At 31.7% G+C, this 22,749-nt stretch overlaps 1 protein-coding gene across 1 annotated transcript in view; it reads right to left on the minus strand.

The window, feature by feature from the left end:
• LOC111706676 (tyrosine-protein phosphatase 99A) overlaps nucleotides 1–21,494 on the minus strand; it is a 60,776-nt gene extending 39,282 nt beyond the window's left edge. The window contains exons 1-9 of the mRNA XM_023479583.1: nucleotides 21,100–21,494; nucleotides 12,024–12,142; nucleotides 7,844–7,953; nucleotides 6,847–6,926; nucleotides 5,576–5,705; nucleotides 3,219–3,240; nucleotides 2,813–2,906; nucleotides 1,341–1,447; nucleotides 901–981 (exon numbers count right to left, since the gene is read on the minus strand). Of these exons, the coding sequence (XP_023335351.1) occupies nucleotides 901–981; nucleotides 1,341–1,447; nucleotides 2,813–2,906; nucleotides 3,219–3,240; nucleotides 5,576–5,705; nucleotides 6,847–6,926; nucleotides 7,844–7,953; nucleotides 12,024–12,142; nucleotides 21,100–21,193 (837 nt within the window). The 5' untranslated portion in view covers nucleotides 21,194–21,494. The remainder of the gene's footprint in view (nucleotides 1–900; nucleotides 982–1,340; nucleotides 1,448–2,812; nucleotides 2,907–3,218; nucleotides 3,241–5,575; nucleotides 5,706–6,846; nucleotides 6,927–7,843; nucleotides 7,954–12,023; nucleotides 12,143–21,099) is intronic.
• Nucleotides 21,495–22,749: the final 1,255 nt, after the last annotated feature.

The following is a 22,749-nucleotide window of genomic DNA, read 5'->3' on the forward strand; positions in this document are numbered from 1 at the left end:
AAGTTATCCCTGCAGGGTATCACCACCATGGAATATTGAAAAGGAATTAAATAATCCCTAAGTCAAAGCTTAAGATGGAGATCAGTGCTTAATTCCTAGTTTCACAACAGTTCTGACTTCGAGACAAATATTTTAAATAAATTGTTCAAACCGGATTTGATAAATTATGAAGTTTTTGATAATTTGCTGAAAATCATTAATGAACAGATTTATTGAGTCAGGAAATGTTCTGCCCCCCCCCCCTCCCCTGTAATTCCTATTGCGTGCAAGGAGATATAAGTAAACCCATCCCTTCTCTCGGGGAAAAGAAATAATGAAAAAAGTTTTCATATTCCCAGTTTTCAGTTCTTTAGACTTTTTTTCTAGCAAACCTTGACAAATAAACCATCTGGGGCCCGTTTAGAGAGATTTTAGCAAAAGTAGAAAACATAATTAAAAAAGTTTATCAAAAACTCAGATCTTGTGGGTATTGTTTCCCTTTTACATTCATTTGTTCAGTCGTTTATATCTAAATCTTATTTATTAATCAAAATTTATCTTTTTGTTAATTTCAAAACGTAAGAAGGAGCAGATGCGTATACAGGGGAGGGGGCTCTAAAGGAACCCATTTTTGGACTGACAAAATTGTAGTTTGTCCACTACTAAGCTTAAGGATCTGATTACTCTCCTTCTAATCCTTGAATCTTTACAATATCGTAGATCTATTGATATTTCAAACTCTGAATTCTGAAGTTTACTCCATTAGGTTGCAAAGATATAGAAATGATAAGATTAGAGTTTGTGACAGTTGTTCACTGTTCAGTTTCAGAATGATTAGTATTATGAAAGGGGAATCTGTTGATTAGAACTTTGCTTCATTAGTGACTCATTATATCATAAAAATATAGAAACTGTGTTTACCTTCTTTTTATGATCTGGGATATTGATTTCTTTTGCTTCGGTTGGTTTGGTATCCCGGGGACGGTAGGATATAATGTAGCCCTAGAACAGTAATATTTACCAAATACTTAATTGAATAATGGATTACTTAATTGAGGGGTTGATTAATCAATTAATTCATTAGAACCGGACTCAATTAACTAGAAGGGGGGATACGAAGGTAGTTAACATATAAAGGGTCAGAAGAAGGAGGGGGGGGNGAAAAGGGAAGGGAAGATTGAAGGGGGAAAGGTCAGTAAGGGGGGGGGGGTACAAAGAATCGGAAAGGAAAGATTAGACTATTGGGTGGAGTCCTTTCTAATTATATGGAGTACATGAAGTATACCTAAAACTCCCCATGTAATGATAAGGACCCTGTGGAGTCCTCTCTTTATATATATACTGGAGTAAATGGAGTATACCTGAAACTCCCCATGTAAAGACAAGGGAGGGGGTGGAGTCCACTCCAAGTAGACTGTAGTAGATGAAGTATTGTGTGCTGCTGTTACTTGGGGTTTATCCGACGGTTCTGAAAAAGTGAGTCATAATAAAATGTTTTTTTTTGTATTTCTTAAAAATCATACCAAAAAAAACAAGAATTCGTTTACATTAAGTAAAATATATGTTTCCCTTTCTGCCCTTTCTTCTCATGTGTAGAGAAATTTCATCTTAGTCTTTTCCCCCCTTTCTCTTCAGCTTATTTACCCCCTCTCGTACCTCCTCCCCCTCAGACATAAAAGAAAAACCGGCGAGATTAATTGTAGGGTTATTTGCTGGAAAACTGGACAAAAACCTTTGCTCTTATTATCACGGGTTCAAAAGAATGAGAAGAAAACTTACTCAAGAATCTTAAATTAATGTTCTCTTGTCGACATCCTAATTTCGAAACAAAATATTAGGGGAATGCAAAAAGAACAGGTTGAAATCAAATTCTATTATATATATATATATATGTGTAGTCTTTAAAGAGACTTTTACAAAGGTACACATAGATGGAAATTATTGCTTGATCAGAAAAAGGTTTAGATTAGGTTTGTTTCTCTTATAATCAAAGCTTATTTTTTTTAATGACGACAACGACAGTGTCTATAAAAAATACAAATTTTTTTGATTCAGACGTTTAATTATAATATTCTATTTAGTTGTGTATCAACGGGTATAAATAGGAATATTAAGTTTTATACTTGTTAATACAAATATTTAATCACACATTTTCCAATTACTAATTACGCATTATGTTTAATATTTTACTAAATAATACTAATTAGTTAAATAAGCTTAAAGTAGTAAATCTAAATCACATATCTTAAAGTACGACGTAAATGAAAAAGTATTTTAAAGATAAACTAACAATTGTTATAATTCTTGATAATAATAATGTTGATTAATAATGGGACTGTATACGTAGTTTTAAGAGACTCCCCAGTTGAAAAGTGGTATTTTCGATTCATTACGATACCCTATAAGCACCTATCTAAGTAACAATGATAAAGTCGTTTTTCGCCCTGAAAAGTGTATAAAATTCATTTAAGATTATATACAGAAATGGGAGGAACTCTCTAATTAAGAAAAACCGGTTTTCGATTTTTCTCTACAATATCCAAGAAAGAACGGTGTGTTAATTGGATACTCAGATTAAGTAATTGTGATTAAGGATATCTCATTCTACAGTTTTCAGCTCTGACTATATTTCCTTTAATATCTTATTTAAATACGCAATTTACTTTAATAGAGAAAATACACAATTGAAAACACTTTATTTTCAACTAAAAAAAATATGTATTTAATTCATTCTTGATTAGACAAGGGCTTAAAGGTAACAGTCCAATAATAAAGTCCTAGCACTCTTGAAATGTGGTCAGTGAGCGCGGAGCATTCTGAATTTTTCTCTTACTTTCTCTGAGAGTTATAGTTGGGTAGGAAGGTCGGCTAGGTAGAGAGCGTCCAACACTGTTCACTGCTTGGATCTTAGAAATAAAATTAATTTTCTGATGTTTAACCCCCCCCCCTCTTGATTGCAATGTTTGTTTAGGCCCTTTTAGTGCTGAATTGGCAAAAAAGTCATTCTAAATGACAATTAAAAATTAAGAAAGGACCAGAAAACCCAACCCCCCCAACCCTGATACTCGATTGTGTACCAAAACCGCTCATGTTAAAGTAAAATAAGTTAAAATTCCAAGTGAAAACAATCTTTCTTCTTTTTTTTTAAACAAGCAATTATTTTCAGAAGACAATTATGTTTTAGTCACAAATTAATCACCTCTCTATTTCGAGTGTGTTAAGACCTAATAGTAAGTTACCCTTTCAAATACAATGATAATACTAGCAACAAACAATGTTCGGAACTTAATTTCAACTTATCAGTTTATAAATATTTACTCCGCTCATTCAACAACCTTAAACTGTATCCTTTACCATTTGTGTTTCTTAAAGTTGATCATTTGCTTTTTTTCTATTAAAACAAATACTCGCATTTTGTAACTCCAGAAACATTGTAATTAAATCATCCTTGTTTCAGGTTTGAAATATATTTTGCGACTAACAGTTTTAACACATCGGAGAGAGTCCTAAAGAAGCTTAATCACCTTGTGTATGCCTTTACAAGAGTGCAACAGTTTTTGGTAAAAGTTAAATTATCAAATAAATATAAACGATAAAGTTTAAAACTATTGACAGAAAATTTACATTGCACTTTGGGACTTTGCATCTATATAACAGATTGTTTTTTGTCTGCTTGTTTGTTTGTGTTCAATAAATGTTAAAGCCTAGAACTTTTTTTTATCCACGAGCTTAATAGAAGATATTAAAAAATAGTAAAATGAAAAACAGTTTATTTCTAATTTTTTAATTTAATGTTATATGATTTTGAAACATCTATAAATTATCTTGAGTTTCCTTTGAGAATCCATGGATTTCCAGAATATCGAATACGTGACTCAAATATCACAATTTCAAATATCATTTATTTTAAATCGGAAGAGGATAGATCACGGATAGGGAGGGGAGGGGGGGGGGCAACCATATTGGATAATGGGGAGAGAAGGGAATATGCTGTTTGTGTTACAACTTTAAAACATAAAAGTTATAATTTTGAAAGGTGTTAAAAACATACTTGTTTAAGGGACTATGTAGTCTGATAAAGAATGAATGAGATATCCTCATTTTATTAGCTGTAAAATTTATAAAAAAATTAATATTGAAATGAAAAAAGAAAAACGACAATATCTTCCTCATTGTTACTCAGATGAAGGTTGAATGGTACCATTGTGAATTGAAAATGTCACCCAATCTCTAAATTGAAGTAAATCATGACTAAACTTTTTTATTCAATTCATCAAATTATAAACTTCATTTTTACGGGAGGAAAGTGCGGAAAATTAATTATACTTTTTATCAATTAAAACGCTGACATCTTTAAGATTTAGAGAACACAAGGGGAATTTCACCAGGGTGGGGTTNATGAAAAAGAGGGAATGTAAGAAGGGAGATAGATTAATTCTTCGAATTTGTTTCAACGTTTCTTTTGGTGTCAAATGTCTAAAAAGACAAAGTTTTTTGGGTAAAAACAAATATAGTTTGAGTGAGAGGGAGTTCCGAGTTTACGGGAATTGTTTCAATTATAAAAACAAGAGTTTTGTGTGTCTATTACACAAAAAGGTTACATTCTTGACACATAGCAGAATAAATGTCTCAGGCTCTCTCCTATGTCTGTATTTGGCTTATTATTAGCTAAGATAAAAACTTACTTTCATGTTTTTAAAACAAAAAAGCGTTAATTTTCTGAGTATTCAAAGGTATCTTTTAATTTTTTCGTCACGTTTTTTACAGTTCATGGAACTTTTTTATAATGTTTGCACGTTTTGATCTTTTAAGCTTAGTTTCGGTTTTTGCTGCTTGATTTGTAAAATTATTTTAATTATTTTGAGACTGTCACTTTGTGTTTCCGACCCGACCCAGGCAAATGACTCACTCACTAATGAACTCAGCCTCCAAGGTATATTTTTTTAGGAATTTGATCTCTTCTTAATTTTTTTAATTGAAGTCAGAGTTTTGGAGTTTTGTTTATCGGAATAAATCATTTTATTTCCAGCTTTTGCAGATCTACGGATTAATTTAATCATATTGGATATCTTTAATTGAGGTATCAAGCATTGATCCTTTAATAAGTGCCCACATTGGATATCGAGATCAAGTGTACAAGATTAACAATATCCACACAGAAACTCCGATCTCTGCCCCAAAACAAAATTAGGATGCAATACTTACTTTTTTATTAAATCAAAATTCGATATGAGAAAAGGAAATTTTAAATATATATATATATATATATATATATGTACATATTCATGACAATAAAAAGTACATATAAAATAAATATATATATAGATCACTTTAGTTTCAGTAGAAGTAAATATCTCCATTTACTGATAGCGCCGATTGAAGGATTTATATATCTAATTTGATGATGAGATAGATAGAAAGATAGATGTTACCGCCATACTATTTCTATTGGTTCAGAATAGACCACAAACAATGACTGAACCCTGATTGGATCAGGCGATAATGGACTCGGCATACAGAAGTGATATATATATATATATATTACTGACAATAAAAAGTACATGAGCACTATCCAGCATTTACTTTTTCAACTTACTTGACTGTAATCACGTATCCTTTGACGTCCTGCGGTGCACTAGGGGATGGTCTCGGCTTGGTCCAGGACAACGTGACAGTCCGGGAGGTGAAGGACATCACCAGAGGACGAGAAGGAGGTTCGGTCGGAGCTGAAACGAAAACTTTATAAATGTTAACCGACTATTTGTTTTTAAATTATATCTATAAGAGAAATATTAGGTTTGTGACCGTGAGAATGATATTGTGCCTGTCTGTTAGTGTTATTATCCCTCTCTGCAGATTTAAACGTTTATCACTCCTCTAACTCATCTCGTTAAAAAATCAAAACATAATATATGATGAAATACGACCTACTCCTCCTCCTGGAGCCCATCAATCGATCAAATCTAACTCTGATGGCCCCCCGCTTCCCTCTCCCATGAGACCAAATCAAAACCGGAAACCATATTTCACACTTGCTTATAGGCTCGCTTGGGACACTGAGAGTCGTATACCAAAAACTGGATGTCAACAAACTTTTTTTGTCATATCTCATATTTTCTAGAATTTATTTATTTTAGGCGCACATAATAAGTTTTAGTTTTGAAAACTCCTTTTTCATTTTTTTAAAATAAAGTTTTTAAAAGTTTTTTGCGAAATTTGCTTGAACACTCGATATATGTATATTTTTATGGTTTTATGAAACTTGAGAACATGAGAGAAAGAAAGGAGTTGGTTTCATGTATAAAATTTTGCAAATATTGTGAATATTGCAAATATGGGAGGAAGGACTATAAGGAAATATTTCAAATATGAGAGGAAGTGACTATAAGGAAATGTTTCAAATATGGGAGGAAGTGACTATAAAGAAATATTTCAAATATGGGAGGAAGTGACTATAAGGAAATATTTCAAATATGGGAGGAAAGCATGGAGGAAGTGACTTTTAGGAAATTTCAAATATGGAAGAAAGGGACTATAAAGAAAATATTTCAAATATGGGAGGAAGAGACTAAACTAATTTTGCAATTGTATCAATCAAGATTTTATAAATATCAACCCTTTTGTATTTTGTCTGGGTGTTTTCCCTGTGGATTTATTTCTATCCCTGTCAATTTAAGGTGTTAATAAAATAAATTGAAAACATTCTGTCTGAGTATAATTTATGACATGATTTAATTGAGAAAAAAATATAGACTTATTTGTGATCAAGCATATTGTATCAATCAAACCCATTTCTCATCGTCAAAAGATGAACCCCTCCTCTCCTCCCCCTCCCCCATGTTACATATAACCCTATTAGTTTCTTACCTTGTACGTTTAGGTTTATTTTATCCTGAGATTCTTCTTTATTATTAACCAGACAGTAATATTTTCCGGCATCTTCAACCCTTAACAATTATCTATATTATTATCATTCTTATTATTACTATTATTAACTTTATTTCGCACACAAAACCAAAAAAATGCTAATTTCACGGAATACCTTGAGAAAATTAAATATTTCTCAAATAAAATGTTTATGCTTTTTTAACGAAAAATTTCCCGAGGAGGTTTTATCTAAGAAGAAAAAAGTAGTTTCTGTACTCTGTATGCCTTAGAGCTTGGATCCTATCCCCCCCCCCCCCCNCCCCCCCAGTAGCACCCTTATATACAATATTGGTTTAGACATCTATGCTTTGTGTACACACTATACATATCTTTCAGTCTGAACCATGCATACTTGTGGAGAAATCCCTAATTGCAGCTCTTTCATATTATCCTTGTTTACACTAAACCTCTAAACTTTGGATAAAATTTTAAGGTTTAGATAATGTCTCTGTTTATCCACAAGGAACTTAGAACAGGGACGCTGAAATCAAATCTCTGAGTATCCAGGTTTTCCTGTGAGCAGTAAGGTTCAGATCGAATCTCTGAGTATCTAAGTTTACCTGTGAGCAGTAAGGTTCAGATCGAATCTCTAAGTATCCAGGTTTACTTGTGAGCAGTAAGGTTCAAATCAAATCTCTGAGTATCTAAGTTTATCTGAGAGCTATAAGGTTCAGATCGAATCTCGTGTGTCCAGGTTTACTTGAGAGCAGTAAGGTTCAATTAGAATCATGAGTTACAAGGTTTACCTGAGAGCAGTAGGTTCAGATCGAATCTCTGAGTATCCAGGTGTACCTGAGAGCAGTAAGATTCAATTAGAACCATGAGTTTCTTCAAGGTTTACCTGAGAGCAGTAAGGTTCAGATCGAATCTCTGAGTATCCAGGTGTACCTGAGAGCAGTAAGATTCAATTAGAACCATGAGTTTCTTCAAGGTTTACCTGAGAGCAGTAAGGTTCAGATCGAATCTCTGAGTATCCAGGTTGAACCTAGGATCCTTTTGTTCAGTTACTCCGCGTCCTCTGGTAAACTTGAGAAGGGTTGAAGAACCCTGGTAAACAAACACATCAAAATCTTATCTCAAAATATCATAGAGAGAGAAAAACACGAAAACAGTTTCTATTTTTTCCTAACGTAGTGTCTGACTGTCAAAATAGAATACGTGATTAACTTTACACACAAAATAGATAGAAGAATTGTCAATAGAACGTTTACTCAATTCATACAAATATCATAGTTTACTTTTAAGTATTCTTTAAAATTCTTCCTTGCAAAAATATTTGATATTTTTGGTAGCTTAAAGATTACCTTGTTCCAAATAATATTTCCTAAAATTTGAAGTCAGTTGAAAATGACAAAGTTTAAACCAACGATTCTAAAAATAGGCTTTACACTTACAGCCCGGAGCAAATTAAAAAAGTATACATGATGGTATTGGCCTCTTTTAAACTTGTAAAATATCCGAGGTCCAAACTTGTGTGTAGTTAATCTCGGGATCAAGCTTTGATCCATATCTTGTCAAGCATTGATCCATATCTTGTCAAGCATTGATCCATATCTTATCAAGCATTGATCCATATCTTGTGCAGTCCTACGGATTACCTTGATTATGGTCGTTACTCTCTGGAAGGATAAATAGAATTAAGGGATCATAAAGCACTTTTTATTAAATCTAAAAAATGCCAAAGTGTATATCGAGATCACAATAATTTTGACCTCTGATGTTCTGTATAAGCTAATTTAAAAATTAAAATATTTAAGAATCTAGGTTAAAACATAATTTTCTAAAATTACATTATTCTAGATTTAGATAATGCATAATAAGTGGTTTTACCTACGTCGTCGGCATCATAATATTTCATTTTAACATTTTAATCAATGCTAACTTTATTCTACATTAGATATTTCTTTTACATTTTTTATTGCTCTTAAATCAATTCTAAATTTTTTTTTTTGTTTTTTAATTGACACCCAAACCCCCACCACCCCCACCCCCAACCACCACTCTTCTGCCGTTTGAAAAAGTGTTTTGTAGTTTTTGTAACTTACACTTCTCTTAAGCTCTTAATGTACTTATGACCAAGTTGGAAAAAGCAAAAAATTTAATTAACTTTCATTAAAACTTTTGCTTGAGAAGGAAAAAAATCTAAGATTTGATTAAAATATGTCTAATAATTTTTTTAGTTTTTAAAAGTGATTCTTAAATATATAAAGTCTCCCTAGTTGTCCATTACTTTTTGAGGACAACTGTAAAGTTTCTACTTAGAGCTATTAAAGCTAGTTAAACTATATTCATATGATTAGCCTTCAGTTAAACTCTGTAATGAAGAAGTAAATAAGATGCTGAATAGATCCTGAAGAATGTCTAATTCTGTCAAACGTCTTATTAACAGTGTTCTAGGTATAGATGGCTAGATAGATTAATAGATAGAGAGAGAGATAGTTGGATAGATAGATAGATAGATAGAGAGATAGATAGACAGATAGATAGATAGATAGATAGATAGATAGATAGATAGATAGATAGATAGATGGATAGATAGATAGATAGATAGATAGAGAGATAGATAGATTTATTCTCCGGGTTTATATTGAGCATATACAAAAACATATTGAATGTTCACGAGCTTAGAATAACAATTGAACTTGTTTTTACCAGACCTCTGACACGTGTTTTTATAAGATCTATGACACGTGTTATTGTTTACTTTTGATCCAGTCTGCAGTACGCAGTGTCTTAAGTAAATTGAAAACATTCTGTCTGAGTATAATTTATGACGCCTACAATAAAAAGATAAAAGATTTAATTGCAGATGTTATACTGTGATGTTATGCTGTGATGTTATACTGTGATGTTATACTGTGATGTTATACTGTGATGTTATTGTGATGTTATACTGTGATGTTATACTGCGATGTCATACTGTGATGTTATACTGTGATGTTATACTGTGATGTTATACTGTGATGTTATACTGTGATGTTATAATTTGATGTTATACTGTGTTGTTATACTGTAATGTTATACTGTGATGTTATACTGTAATGTTATTCTGTGATGTTATACTATGATGTTATACTGTGATTTTATACTGTGATGTTATACTGTGATGTTATACTGTGATATTATACTGTGATGTTATACTGTGATGTTATACTATGATGTTTTACTGCGATGTTATACTATGATGTTATACTGTGATGTTATACTGTGATGTTATACTGTGATGTTAACTGTGATGTCATACAGTGATGTTATACTGTGATGTTATACTGTGATGGCATACTGTGATGTTATACTGTGATGTTATACTGTGATGTTATACTGTGATGTTATACTGTGATGTTATACTGTGATTATACTGTGATGTTATACTGTGATGTTATTCTGTGATGTTATACTGTGATGTTATACTGTGATGTTATACTGTGATGTTATACTATGATGTTATACTGTGATGGGTTAACAAATAATCAGTCTACTCCAAGGTCTACTCCAACTATGAACGGACCCTCCATTAATAGAATGGCATGTCAAATTCACGACTTTACCTTTAAAAGCCTTCTCTGGTTTAGAATAGATTATTTTTAATTATGAGTTCTCTTTAAACGTTACTTGTAGATTTAAGCATCAGAAAACAGAAGTTTATACTTTTTCAAGCTAACGTTCGAAAATCTTTTGGGAAATTAAAGATATCTTTCTAAGTGTATTTATTCTGTTAATAACTTCAGAATTTTATTCTTTTGTTATTTAATTTATTTCGTCATGAAATGAACTGTGTTGAACACCACCCTGTATAAAATTGTTATCTTTAATAAATAATATTTATAATAATCCGTATCTGAACTGATTAAACGGATCAAATGCTATCTATGGATCAGACATGCATGTTGTACAGGGATCATATTGATCCAGGATTAGGATTACACAACACATATATTCTTACAGAAGATTGGAAAAATATTGCAATACTCACAAATGGAGTTTTTTTTAAGTTGAGTAAAAAAATGTTATCTGATGATACGGTATTGATATTGAACCCCCGATTTGGAACCCAGGTTTGCCTGGAATTAAAGTCAACCCAATCCTTTTAGAATGTTTAAACCAAAATAAGAACATTTAAGTGATCTACAAAGTTCCCCAATCAAAATTTGAGTCAAATCGGTCAAGGGCTTCCTAAGTTATGATTGGACATCCAAATAAATACTTTATGTATATAAATATGTTAATATCTCGCGTTATATCACCTATATAGTAATATTCAGAAGTCGAAATTGTTTCTTATTTATTGGTAAAAAAATGTTTTTCTTATTATTAAATATTTTAACATATACATAAGATATTTTTGATCATGATAATTTTCAAGAAAAACAATATTATTTGATATTTGACTGAAAAATAAAGAAAATTTAATCAAAATTATCCTAGAAAGGGTTTTATTTTCATGTTTATATATTTGTATATTTGTTGTATTTGATTTAGTGTATTAAAAGAAAATATTAAATATATTATTATTGATATTAACTTCATAAATTAAAATAATTTTAAAAAGAGTTTTAAGAATGAAAACTGAGTAAATAAAAATACATTTAAAAAATTTAACTGAGCTGTAATTCTAGGAATATATGGCGGGTCAACTTGATCAGTTGGCCAAACTCTAAAAATGTTTTAAATTAGAAAATCCTTGCAATTTTCAATCCACCAATGAAAGTTCAAATAAAGTAAATTGCACGTAGTAACCTTATATTTGTTTAACCATAACTTCTCTTATAAAAGAGTTATTGAGAAGAAAAAAAATGTTTTGATTTCTAAAATGTGAAAATACATTTGCGTTTCTCATACTTGTGCGTAGAATCAAAGCTATAGAGGAGCTACAAGGTCACAAATCCGTACCAGTAATGTTGCATACATCTACCTTCTACTTCTATGCTATAGCTTTGTATTAAATGAGACATTTAACCTCTGAAATAACTTCTGCGTCCAAGGTTTAACCATCAACATGAAGATCTCCGTCTAAACCTAGAAATCCTAGATTTAGCCAGTTTCACGCTCTGGATGTAATTAAAGAAAAAAGATGTTTAAAAAATTAAAATTGTAGAAAAATGTATTTTGATTTGTTCCTGTGTTGAGCAGATTCCTTCACATTTCCACTCTAGGAGGAGAACATAGGTGTTCTCCGTCACGTCGGAGCAGGCCAGGCTGATCGTACTGTCAGTAGACGCAGTTAGGGAGCTCGACACTGAAATAATAATAATAATAATAATTAAAATAAGAAGTGGTGGTTAATTATAGTGATATTCTGGATAAAATTGCCCCCACCCCCTCGTCATCAAACAGTAAAAGAAAGGAGGCTAATCGACTCGCACAATGTATTTACAAAGATTCAAAATAAAAGAAAATTGCGAATTTTTATAGTACACGTGGAGACGTAGCAAAAATTATATTTGCTCTAGACATTTAGATGTTATTTGACATAGCTTAACAAGTTTAATTAGAACTCATTAAGAAACGTACTGGATTGCAATCAAACATAATTAGTCCAGTAGCTATCTATCTACCTATATTTCTATTTATCTATCTAGTTTTTTTGATAAGTGTTCACTTGTTCATGTTTATACATTGTTATCATCTTTTAATTCTTTAAAATTTGAAATACCAAATATTTAAGTGACTTATTCTAATCTATATGTTTTTAGAATGCCGAAGATGGTTTAATAAACCGAAAATTTGGCTGAATGAGTTTTTTTTTTTAAACTGGAGCTGAGTATTATATTTAGAAGAATTGTATCTGTCTATCTATCTATCTATCTATCTATCCATCTATCTATCTATCTATCTATCTATCTATCTATCTATCTATCTATCTATCTATCTATCTATCTATATCTATCTACCTATCTATCTATCTATCTATCTATCTACCTATCTATCTATAGCTGGTATTGACAGGATCAATATTCGATGAGAAGGAGGAGAATGATGATTAGTAAGAAATAAGTTTATCTTAATACTCGAATTTATAATGTAAAACAAATATTTAAACATTAAAATAGGTATTTTTTCCATGTCCACTTTTAGTCTCCATTCCTTTTCAGAATACTGCTAATTCATTCCCATACCCAATAAATATATCATATATTCCATTCCAATCCATCTCTTCTCAACCTTACTCAATACATTCCATCTCATTCCAACCTTACCCAATATATATATCATATATTCCATTCCACGCCATCTCTTCTCAACCTTACTCAATACATTCTATATCTCATTCCAATCTTACCCAATATATATATCATATATTCCATTCCGATCCATCTCTTTTCAACCTTACTCAATACATTCTATCTCATTCCAGCCTTACCCAATATATTCCAAATTTTCCCAATCTTACCTAATATATTGCATCTCTTTCCAACCTTACCCAAAAAATTCCATCTCTTCCCAACCATACTCAATATATTCCATCTCTTTCCAACCTTACCCAATACATTCCTTCTCTTCTAAACCTTACTCAATACATTCCATCTCATTTTCTTCCTTATCCAATACATTCCATATTTTCCCAATCTTACCTAATATATTGCATCTCTTCCCAACCTTACCCAATATATCCTTTACCTTCCCAACCTTATCCAATAAATACTTTAACTTCCCAACATCACTTAATACATTCCATATCTTCCCGACCTTACCCAATACATTCCAAATCTGCCCGATAAATTCCATATCTTCCCAACTTTACCCAATAAGTTCCATCTCTTCACAAACTCATAATGAATTTTGCCATGTTTGTTTGTTCAAATCCAATAAACGTCAAAATGGCTGAACCGATCGGTCCAAATTTTATGACAACTCACAAGACCTCAGGAAAGTCTATGGACCGTCAAAAATGTTGCCCAAAAAAAATCAATATTTATCATTTTTGGAAATGTACAAAAAAAAAGAAAAAATCTGTGAAAAATTGAGAATGATTAATTAGCTGAAATTGTTTATTGGAAATGGATCGCAAAGCGCCCTACAATCATAGTCTCGTCTTCCTTTTATATCCCCCACATTTCTGCACGATTCTTCGCATCTATTTCCAATCTCAGTAAACCTTAACCAAACCTTAACCAAACCTTGCCAAAAAGAATATCCATGGTTGTCCTCTGGACTATGTATATTGTATATTTCTATGTAGATCAACAGCCTATTATCTTCAACTGTATACCCAGCAGATGTAGATCAATACTGGAGTAATCCAATAACTTAGTTTATTGGCTTAGGATCTTAGGATTGCATTAATACATCTTAGACCATCGGGACAAATATATTCAAAGAAGAATGTGCAGGGGGTGGGGTATTCATTGCTTGGAATACAAAAAGAAGAAATAATAAAGTTTTTGTAGAAATAAACAAAAACAGAAAACTAGAGAGAATGCTGTATGGAGAAGAGGGAGGGGAGGGCGGGGGTTCTAGACAATTATTAATAAGAGGAGAATGTGTATGTAAGGGGGGGGAGGGGGGATATCTTAGAACAATAGTTTAGTATAATGGATCCATATAACTTATATATGTATTTTTACTTAATACTTATTTTTACTTTATATTTACACGCATACATTAATATAAGTTGTTGTAAACTAGAACGTATATTGTATTTAAAGACTTTAATTGTATCCTTCAACGATGTAACTTCAAGTTACCCTCAATAGCATGTCCGATTCACCACGATATTTTTAATGGCGGTTCTCTTTAAAAGTAACTTAATAAAATTTTTGAAGCCAGCTAGAAAAAGATAATCATCAGACACTACTTAATTATTAGGTCTAATTTTGTACACAAAATCCGACCATTGTTTATTGTTATACTTGACCAATTACTGTTTAATTCACATTGAGAAATAAATCTCATCCAAGAGTAAAAATTCGAATGAAAAAAATTGCCTTGATTTGTAGGTTATGTAGCAAGCTCTTTGCACAAAGTGAAATATATGCAAAAAGCACATTTAAGTTTCTCCCGTTGTCAGATTTATGGATAGAACTTTCAAAACATCAATGAACTTTCTCACAATCATGATAAACAGATTTGGTAATATGTTTATTAAATGCTACTGCTGGGTTTCTTCTTTTTTCTACAAAATCATCTTATAACTATAAAATTCATGGCCTTTTCAGGCTAAAAATAGGAAAAAAAATTTTTATTTTTGAGGCCTCTCATTTAAAACCCTTGAAAATATGTGCTGATCGAAGTGGTGATTTTGTTTATTATGACTTAAAGATAATTTACAAACGGTTTGAAAGTTCTAGCACTAAAACTGTGCTTTTTGAACATATTTCTCTATGCGCACAAAGCGATATAACCTACAAAACAAGCCAATTTTTGCTTTAGATTTATTTTTCTTGGATGTAAACGTGCAGAGTTAATACTTTTCGTGTCAGAAAATCACAATATCTTCTTCATTGTTGTTCAGATAAAGGGTTAAATTGGATGCGTAATACTGATTTTGAATTTACCTTTACAGTCAATTTAGCAGAAAAATTGGCCATTGAACAGAGTAGCAAATTAATAAACTCTCTTGAACGTAAGTCTGTTCAGAACAATTTTATTTTGCTGGAACTGAAAGGGTTGCCAACGTCTTTAAAACTTTATTTTTTTAACTTAATTTTGAATTGAATTTCAGACCTGAAAGATATCTCCATCACAGTTCTTAGTTAAAGATTTAACGAGATCGTTTATTAATTGTCTATGATAATTTGTAAAGATTAAACTATAGTTTCAGTAGAAGTAAATATTTCCATTTATTGATAGCGCCGATTAAACGATTCATAACACTAACTGGATAATGAGATAGATAAAAAGATAGATGTTACTGCCATACTTTTTCTATTGGTTCAGAATAGACAACAAACACATGATTGGATAAGGCGGTAATGGACTCGGCATACAGGAGTGATTAAACTGCACAATCTCTTTAATAATAAAATGAATAAAACCTAATACAAAATGGTGAAAATGTGCGAAACTCTAAATACACAAAATCTAAATTAGGGTTTTGTTTAATCCTAAAAAGCTGGCTGTGTAAATAAAGGAAAACAAAATAGAGAAACAAAATTCTTTATTCTTGTCGAAATAGAAACAATTTCTACAGGAATAGAATGATTTGATAGAAATGTGCAGTGAAGGATGAATTTTCGCTTTCTTTGAATTTTCTTAAATCTAGAGTTTTATAAAATATTGGATTATGTATCAAAGCTTTGAATATTGGATGATGGATGCAATTTTTAATATTGGTAAAGTTTGAAAAAGAGAAAATTTTTTTTTCATTTTTCCAATATTGCGGGTACCTCGCGACGTTATGTTCTTTAAACATCGCTAACGGCAAAAACCTGAGGTTAATGAAAAGTTCAAAAAAAAAAATATTGCAGAAATTAAACTAGGATAAAAATGTGTTAAGTTTGATACACTTTTTTTCTGTTACAGGTGGAAAAATTAAATTTTTACTGGCGTGCCTTCCCCCCTTTAGGAGTAAAGGTGGGGTACTGTCCCTTTGCCCCCATCTGTATTATTGTATAAGCCCATGGTTTTAGAAGAAAAACCTAGATATATGGTTCTAAACTAATATTTCTTGGTTCTCCATATGTCAAAGCAATTTTAAACTGTGTCCCCCCTTGTTAATCCTTGTTTAAACCCAAGGCACGATCTCGGGATCAAGAATGAAAAATGTAAAAGAAAATTATCCCTCAAGATGATGAATAGTAAAGGAAAGGATCCTATAAAACTTGAATCGATTGATAATCCTGGAGACATTTAATCAAAGTGATTCAAGGGTTTACAACCATACTGGCATCAATGGACCAGAGATGATTCATTTTTAAATTTAATTCTTAAACAAAAATTTACTAGTTACTTATTTCAGTAAACATCTCTTTGTTTTTCAGAAAATTAGAAAGCCAGCGTTTAAAGGGACTGGAGGAAAACCAGCGTTTAAAGGGACTGTAAAAAACCAACGTTTAAAGGGACTGTAAGAAAACCATCGTATATAGGGACTGTAAGAAAACCATAGTTTAAAGGGACTGTAAGAAAACCAGCGTTTAAAAGGACACTGTAAGAAAACCAGCGTTTAAAGGGACTGTAAGAAATTAAAGGGACTGTAAGAAAACCAGCGTTTAAAGGGACTGTAAGAAAATCATCGTTTAATGGGACTGTAAGAAAACCAACGTTTAAAGGGACTGTAAGAAAACCAGCGTTTAAAGGGACTATAAGAAAACCAGCGTTTAAAGGGACTGTAAGAAAAACAGCGTTTAAAGGAACTGTAAGAAAAGATGCAAAGAGGATTTACAACGTTAATGAGCAAGTAACTTTTGTACATAGAGAAACCACAATTATAAATAATCTGTTTTCAAAATTTTAAACATCGATATCTAATTCATACTTGATCAGACAAAGTTTTTAATGGTACTGTTGTGAATTGGGCATTGTCATCTTGAAATGGAGGTCACTTGAAATTACGCTCAGAGTCCCTTTAATCGGAAACAAAGTGGTTTGAACTTTTCAGTTCGGCCTTTCTTCTTCTTCTAAACATTTCCTATACAACAGCTGGCGATCAATAATGTTACCCATAATCTAAAGTCAGGTTAGTTTTACAAAATAAAAATAAAAACTTTTTGGAACCTTGAGATGGATTGGATAAATATTAAATTGAAAAGGAATAAAAGAAAGTATGGGATGGAGGGGGGGGGGAAAGTAAAGGTTTGGATCGGAAGTAACTAACCAACTAATGGAAACTATTGGAAGGAAGGGGGAAGGAAGGGATTTGAAACAAAAGTAGAAATTATTGGACGATTTGTTCGAAAGCTCATGGATTATTGGAATTTTTCAACCAAAAAAAAAACATACTACTATCATTTGCCAATATACCATGAACCCCTAACTCCGCATCTTTGTTCTTATCTTAATCACTGGTTTTCGAGATTCACATTTCTATGCTTTTACAGTTTTTTTTTTACATTTTCTCTGCTTATATTTTAAATATTCCTTCGATCACGTGAGGTATAATTCTTGGGTCCGATAGCTAGTTGGTTAAGTCGTTTTTATGTTTATTGAAACCAGCAAACAACGCAAATATATTTATTTTATATTATATAAATTGAAAGAAGATTTCAAAAGATGAATTTGCATTGGTTTTAGCAACCAATCTAAGTTCCATGCCAATTCCCCTATTCCTAAGCATCTCCCCCCCCCCCCCCCCCCCCCATCCAAACACACCCTCTGAAGAATCCTATCTGTTCCTTCTCATTCCCTCAATTTCCGTTTTCTCTTTTAAGAAGTTTGATTCAAGTATTGAGTATCGATATTTGTCTTTTTAAACAAAATGTCAGCTTTCCTTCCTTCCTCTCTTCAATCTTCAGGATTTCAACTCTTCTCCATATAGGAAATGATTATCTAGAAGAATTGGGATCATTTCTTTATTAAATGTCACAGAAAACTAGTACAAGTAAATTCCAGTCATAGGACAAGTCAGGCAGATACGGCGAAAATCGCATTTTAGAAGTCGTACTTTTCGATAAAATAATTAAACATAGCTAATCATCCTATTACAGTACGAGGACAGGGTCAGACCAGCAAGAATTTAGTAGCGGTTTTATGATATCTGAGATTCTGAGATGGCAGTGATGTGCCGTAGACCATCTCCCATAAATAAAAAAACATCCGCCCCTGACTTTCTGTCTGAACTGAACCTAACCTAACCTAACCTGGAATAGCTCCAGAGGTTACTATTTGTCATAAGAAGAGGGGAGGAGTTCCATGGACAAACTACGAGAGGATGGGGCTAAAATTGTTGCTTGAACTTACGAATTTGATGTTCAATTGGTTTTCTCATTTTTTTGAGATGTTTTTTTCCTTTCCAATTTATTTAAAGTTTTTTTCTTCTTTCTTGATTGAAATCTTCTAGTTTAAGTTTCTTTTTATTCCCGGGAATATATATAGCGAAATTAAATATTCAAATGGACCACTTTTCCCCCAGTACTTCAGGCACAATTTAGGATAGGATAATTTCAGAACATCTGCTAGATAGATAGATAGATAGACAGATAGATGGATGAATAGATGGATAGATACTTAAAATTAGTTTATTAATGATCCTTTCAATAAACTTGACAAAGGAATTTGAAGAGAATATTTGAAAATTTATTTAACAAATTTAAGTGCACTGACTCTTTATGGACAATTTCTATAATGTTTCATATTTCCCATATCGGGAGAATTTGTCTGTTTTTCATCATATTTCCTTTCTGCGCCCTGCTTCTAAAAACTTTAAAGATAAACCCTCAAATATTATCTTAATTCTTTAGGAAAACTTAAACAGAACCTCACCCTATGCTTCTATATCTCTTATTTTATCTTTTTTTATATATTTTCATTTTTATTAAGATTCTATAAAAAATCAAAATCAAAATAAAAAATTCAGATCAAAGTTTTAAATTCCTATTTTTGAATTAAGTCCTCTTTGAAGTTGGAAAGTCTCAAAGAAGGTCAAAAAAGATATTTCTAATAATTCTGTTAGGTTTAAGTTATCTAAAGAGCTTCAGAGAAAATGATTATGAAAAGTTTACAAAATTTAATTTTTATAGATTTTTTAACTTCAAAGCTTAGTGGATTTTCTTCCAGGAAATTTTGTATTTTTGCTTAAATATTTATATTTTACTCTTTTTAGTTTCACATTTAAACAAAATACATGCAGTATGCATGCATCCAATTATTTTTGAATAAACCAGTATTTTAAAAATCCAATGAAGAAGGATAACAGATCTCGATCTTTTACTAATCTGCAGATCAGTTTAATTTTTATTCGATTTACGCAGTTTAATTGTATTTTAAAGGGATAACTAAAATGAATAGATTAATCATTGATACTCCAATTAAAAATGTCCACTGTGTATATCGGGATCAAACGAACGAGATTATGAGTATCCAACAGAAATGTTCCCAGCTCAGTTCATATGAGATTTTGACCTCATTAAAGAAATCCAAAGGAGTTTATTATTTTTTTAACGAGAATGTCATGATAAAAAAACACTCAGAAGGAGTAAAAATAGGTCGAAAGTGAAGACTAATAATCAGAAGAATAGAATATTCTCGTAAACAAATAGGAATTCTAGAACCTGTCAGGAAATGGATATTTAGGACTAAGGAAATATAAGTTTATTGATGTTGTCTTAGAAGCACTTTACTTCAGGACCTCTAGCTCACAGATGTGTCTCAAGGTGAGCTAGATGTCCTGAGCTGAAAACTTTAGAATGGTGGATATCGAGATTAATGCGTGATCCTCTCTTTTTCATAATATCGAGACTAATCTAATCTTGAACTTGTATTCTGAAAAGTGTATGAAATTTAACCAATCAGAGTCGCGTATATGAAGCTGATAAATTTGAAATTTTGCGCGTCATTTAAGATTATATACAGAAAAGGGAGGAATTCTCTTATTTAGATTAACATGTTTTTGATTTTTCTCTACTATATCCAAGAAAGAACAGTTTAAGAAGAAAATCAAAAGTGTGCCCATTGGACACTCAGATTAAGAAATCTGGATTAACGATATCTCATTCTAAAGTTTTCAGCTAGGGTTAAACGTCTATAATTAGTCTTAACTTAACAACAAATTGTTCGCCCTTAAATGTAGATTTTTCGTATTTGCTATCTTATTTTGGAATATATGTTGGAATATTTGTTAACAAAAATGATAATATATGAAGTCTCGTACGTTATTTTAAGTGGATTTTGAACTAGAGATAAAAATACGACTCAAATTATTCCGATGAAGTAAATTTTACGCGGTCTCAAATTGATTTTACATAATATGCAGAGTTTTCACTTTAAAAAGATTGCCATTGTACTCTAAATAAACTTTAAGGTTTAATCTGTTAATAAAGATACTTTAGGAGAAATAGATTTAACAACTTTAACATGTCAAGAAAACATGTTCACATTCTCACATTGTTCTAAAGTTCTTTTAATATTAAAATATATTTTATAGATTTTTCTGTCGAAAATATATTCATAATACCTTTATATCTTAAAAGTGCGAAGTTGGCCATCGAATGGGTTTTCAGTTATATTTACAAATATAACTTTATTGCATTCAAATAAATAAGGAATCTAACAAATGTTTTTTAAGATAATGTTATGAACACAATTTTCTCTTTAAGATACCTGGCGTAGATCCTTGAATGAGAGCGAATCTGGAGAAAAGAAGAAGAAGAATTCTTCCTCCGAACCCCAGTGTTGGGGTCTCCTGGGTTCCCATGCTAAAGGTTGGACTTGGAGAAGTTTTTTAACTTTTCCGTCCCATCTTTTCTTCCTTCCTTCGTTGTATCAATTCACTAGATTCTATCGAGAAACAAGCATATTTTTCACCAAAAATGTTCTTTTTTTCTCTTCTTATATTCTAACAGTCCTGTCACTGTTTAGAGTTTATCATGTTTTAAAATAGAAAACAGTTAAAGATGATTTTTAGCTCAAATGTGTTCACAATCAAATCAAATCCTAAAACCAGAACTTACAAATTACCGGAGTATAGGGTTCAACAGAACTTCTCCTTGTGGCGGTAAGAGTAGAACTGGTATCTCCGAACCTCCGTTCCCCACCCCGTCATCCCTGCTCCAACCCCCCGGAGGAGAGAACCCCAACCCTACGGTCTGACGCGCGTCGCAGCTGTTTTAAATTGCGTCAATTTATTCCTTTCACCCGATCAGTTTGGAATAAGAAGAAATCAAACTGGTAAAGGAATTGAGTTTTTGTCACAAACTCTGATTTTACTATCCCTATATCTTTGCATTTCAATGTCAGAGACCTTAGATATTTCAAACTATGAATTATTTCAGATCAAATACTAATAGTTTGAAATATCAAAGGTTAACACCATCTGGCTAAAAAGATATAGCGATTTGAAAATCAGAATTTGTGGCTAAAACTCAGTTCCTTTGTTCCACTTACTCTATATTCTATAGAATTTTTTGAAAATTAGATTCCTTATTTTTCCTTACTGTATAGTTTATCGTTTACGTATATAACCCTAAGACTGAGATCAATATTTGCTTTTATATCTGTTATTGTGAAGTTGTGAACCCTCTAAATATATATAGAGAGAGATGTATAAACTTTATCTATATATTTGTGTAGAGCCCATTTATATAACTGTCTTCTGTCTGTTTTTCAATCTATATACTCTCTGCTCATCCTACTTACTGTACTCTATTCTATATACTTTCTGCTCATCTTACTATACTGTACTCTATTGTATATACTCTCTGCTCATCCTACCAACTGTACTCTATTCTTAGCTACTTTCCAATACTTTAAACCTGAAGGTACTGTAGACATAGTTTTAAGTGATTTTCCATTTAAAGATTAAACTCTTTCGATTCACAACGGTGCCAGTAAAATGTTTACCTGACCTTTAGATGAATGAGATATCCCAATTTAGTGAAAAAATGATTGTTTAAAATTTTGGTTTCCGTGTAAAAGTGATAATGCATTTCTGCTTAGAATTAAATACTTTTTCAGGTTTAAAAACTGTAAAGTCATTTTTGTTGTCAACCCCATTGACCAGCAGTCCCTTTTCAGGGCGGGGTCACCCCCTTTACACGCCCCAGTGTATGTTATATGTATTTAACGTTTACATAAAATGTATACAAGTGACACCCACACAGAGGAATTGAGTCTTTGTCAAAAACTAAAATGTTCTAGTCTCTATATTTTTGCGTCCTGATGGTTTAAAATTTTAGTTTGAAATATCTAAAGTCTTCGACATTTGGTTCCAAAGTTATAGGGATTAGATAATCAGAATTTGTGACAAAGACT

Source organism: Eurytemora carolleeae, unplaced genomic scaffold (genome assembly GCF_000591075.1).
Source record: "Eurytemora carolleeae unplaced genomic scaffold, Eaff_2.0 scaffold749, whole genome shotgun sequence".
In the NCBI taxonomy this organism is placed as follows: Eukaryota; Metazoa; Arthropoda; class Copepoda; order Calanoida; family Temoridae; genus Eurytemora; species Eurytemora carolleeae.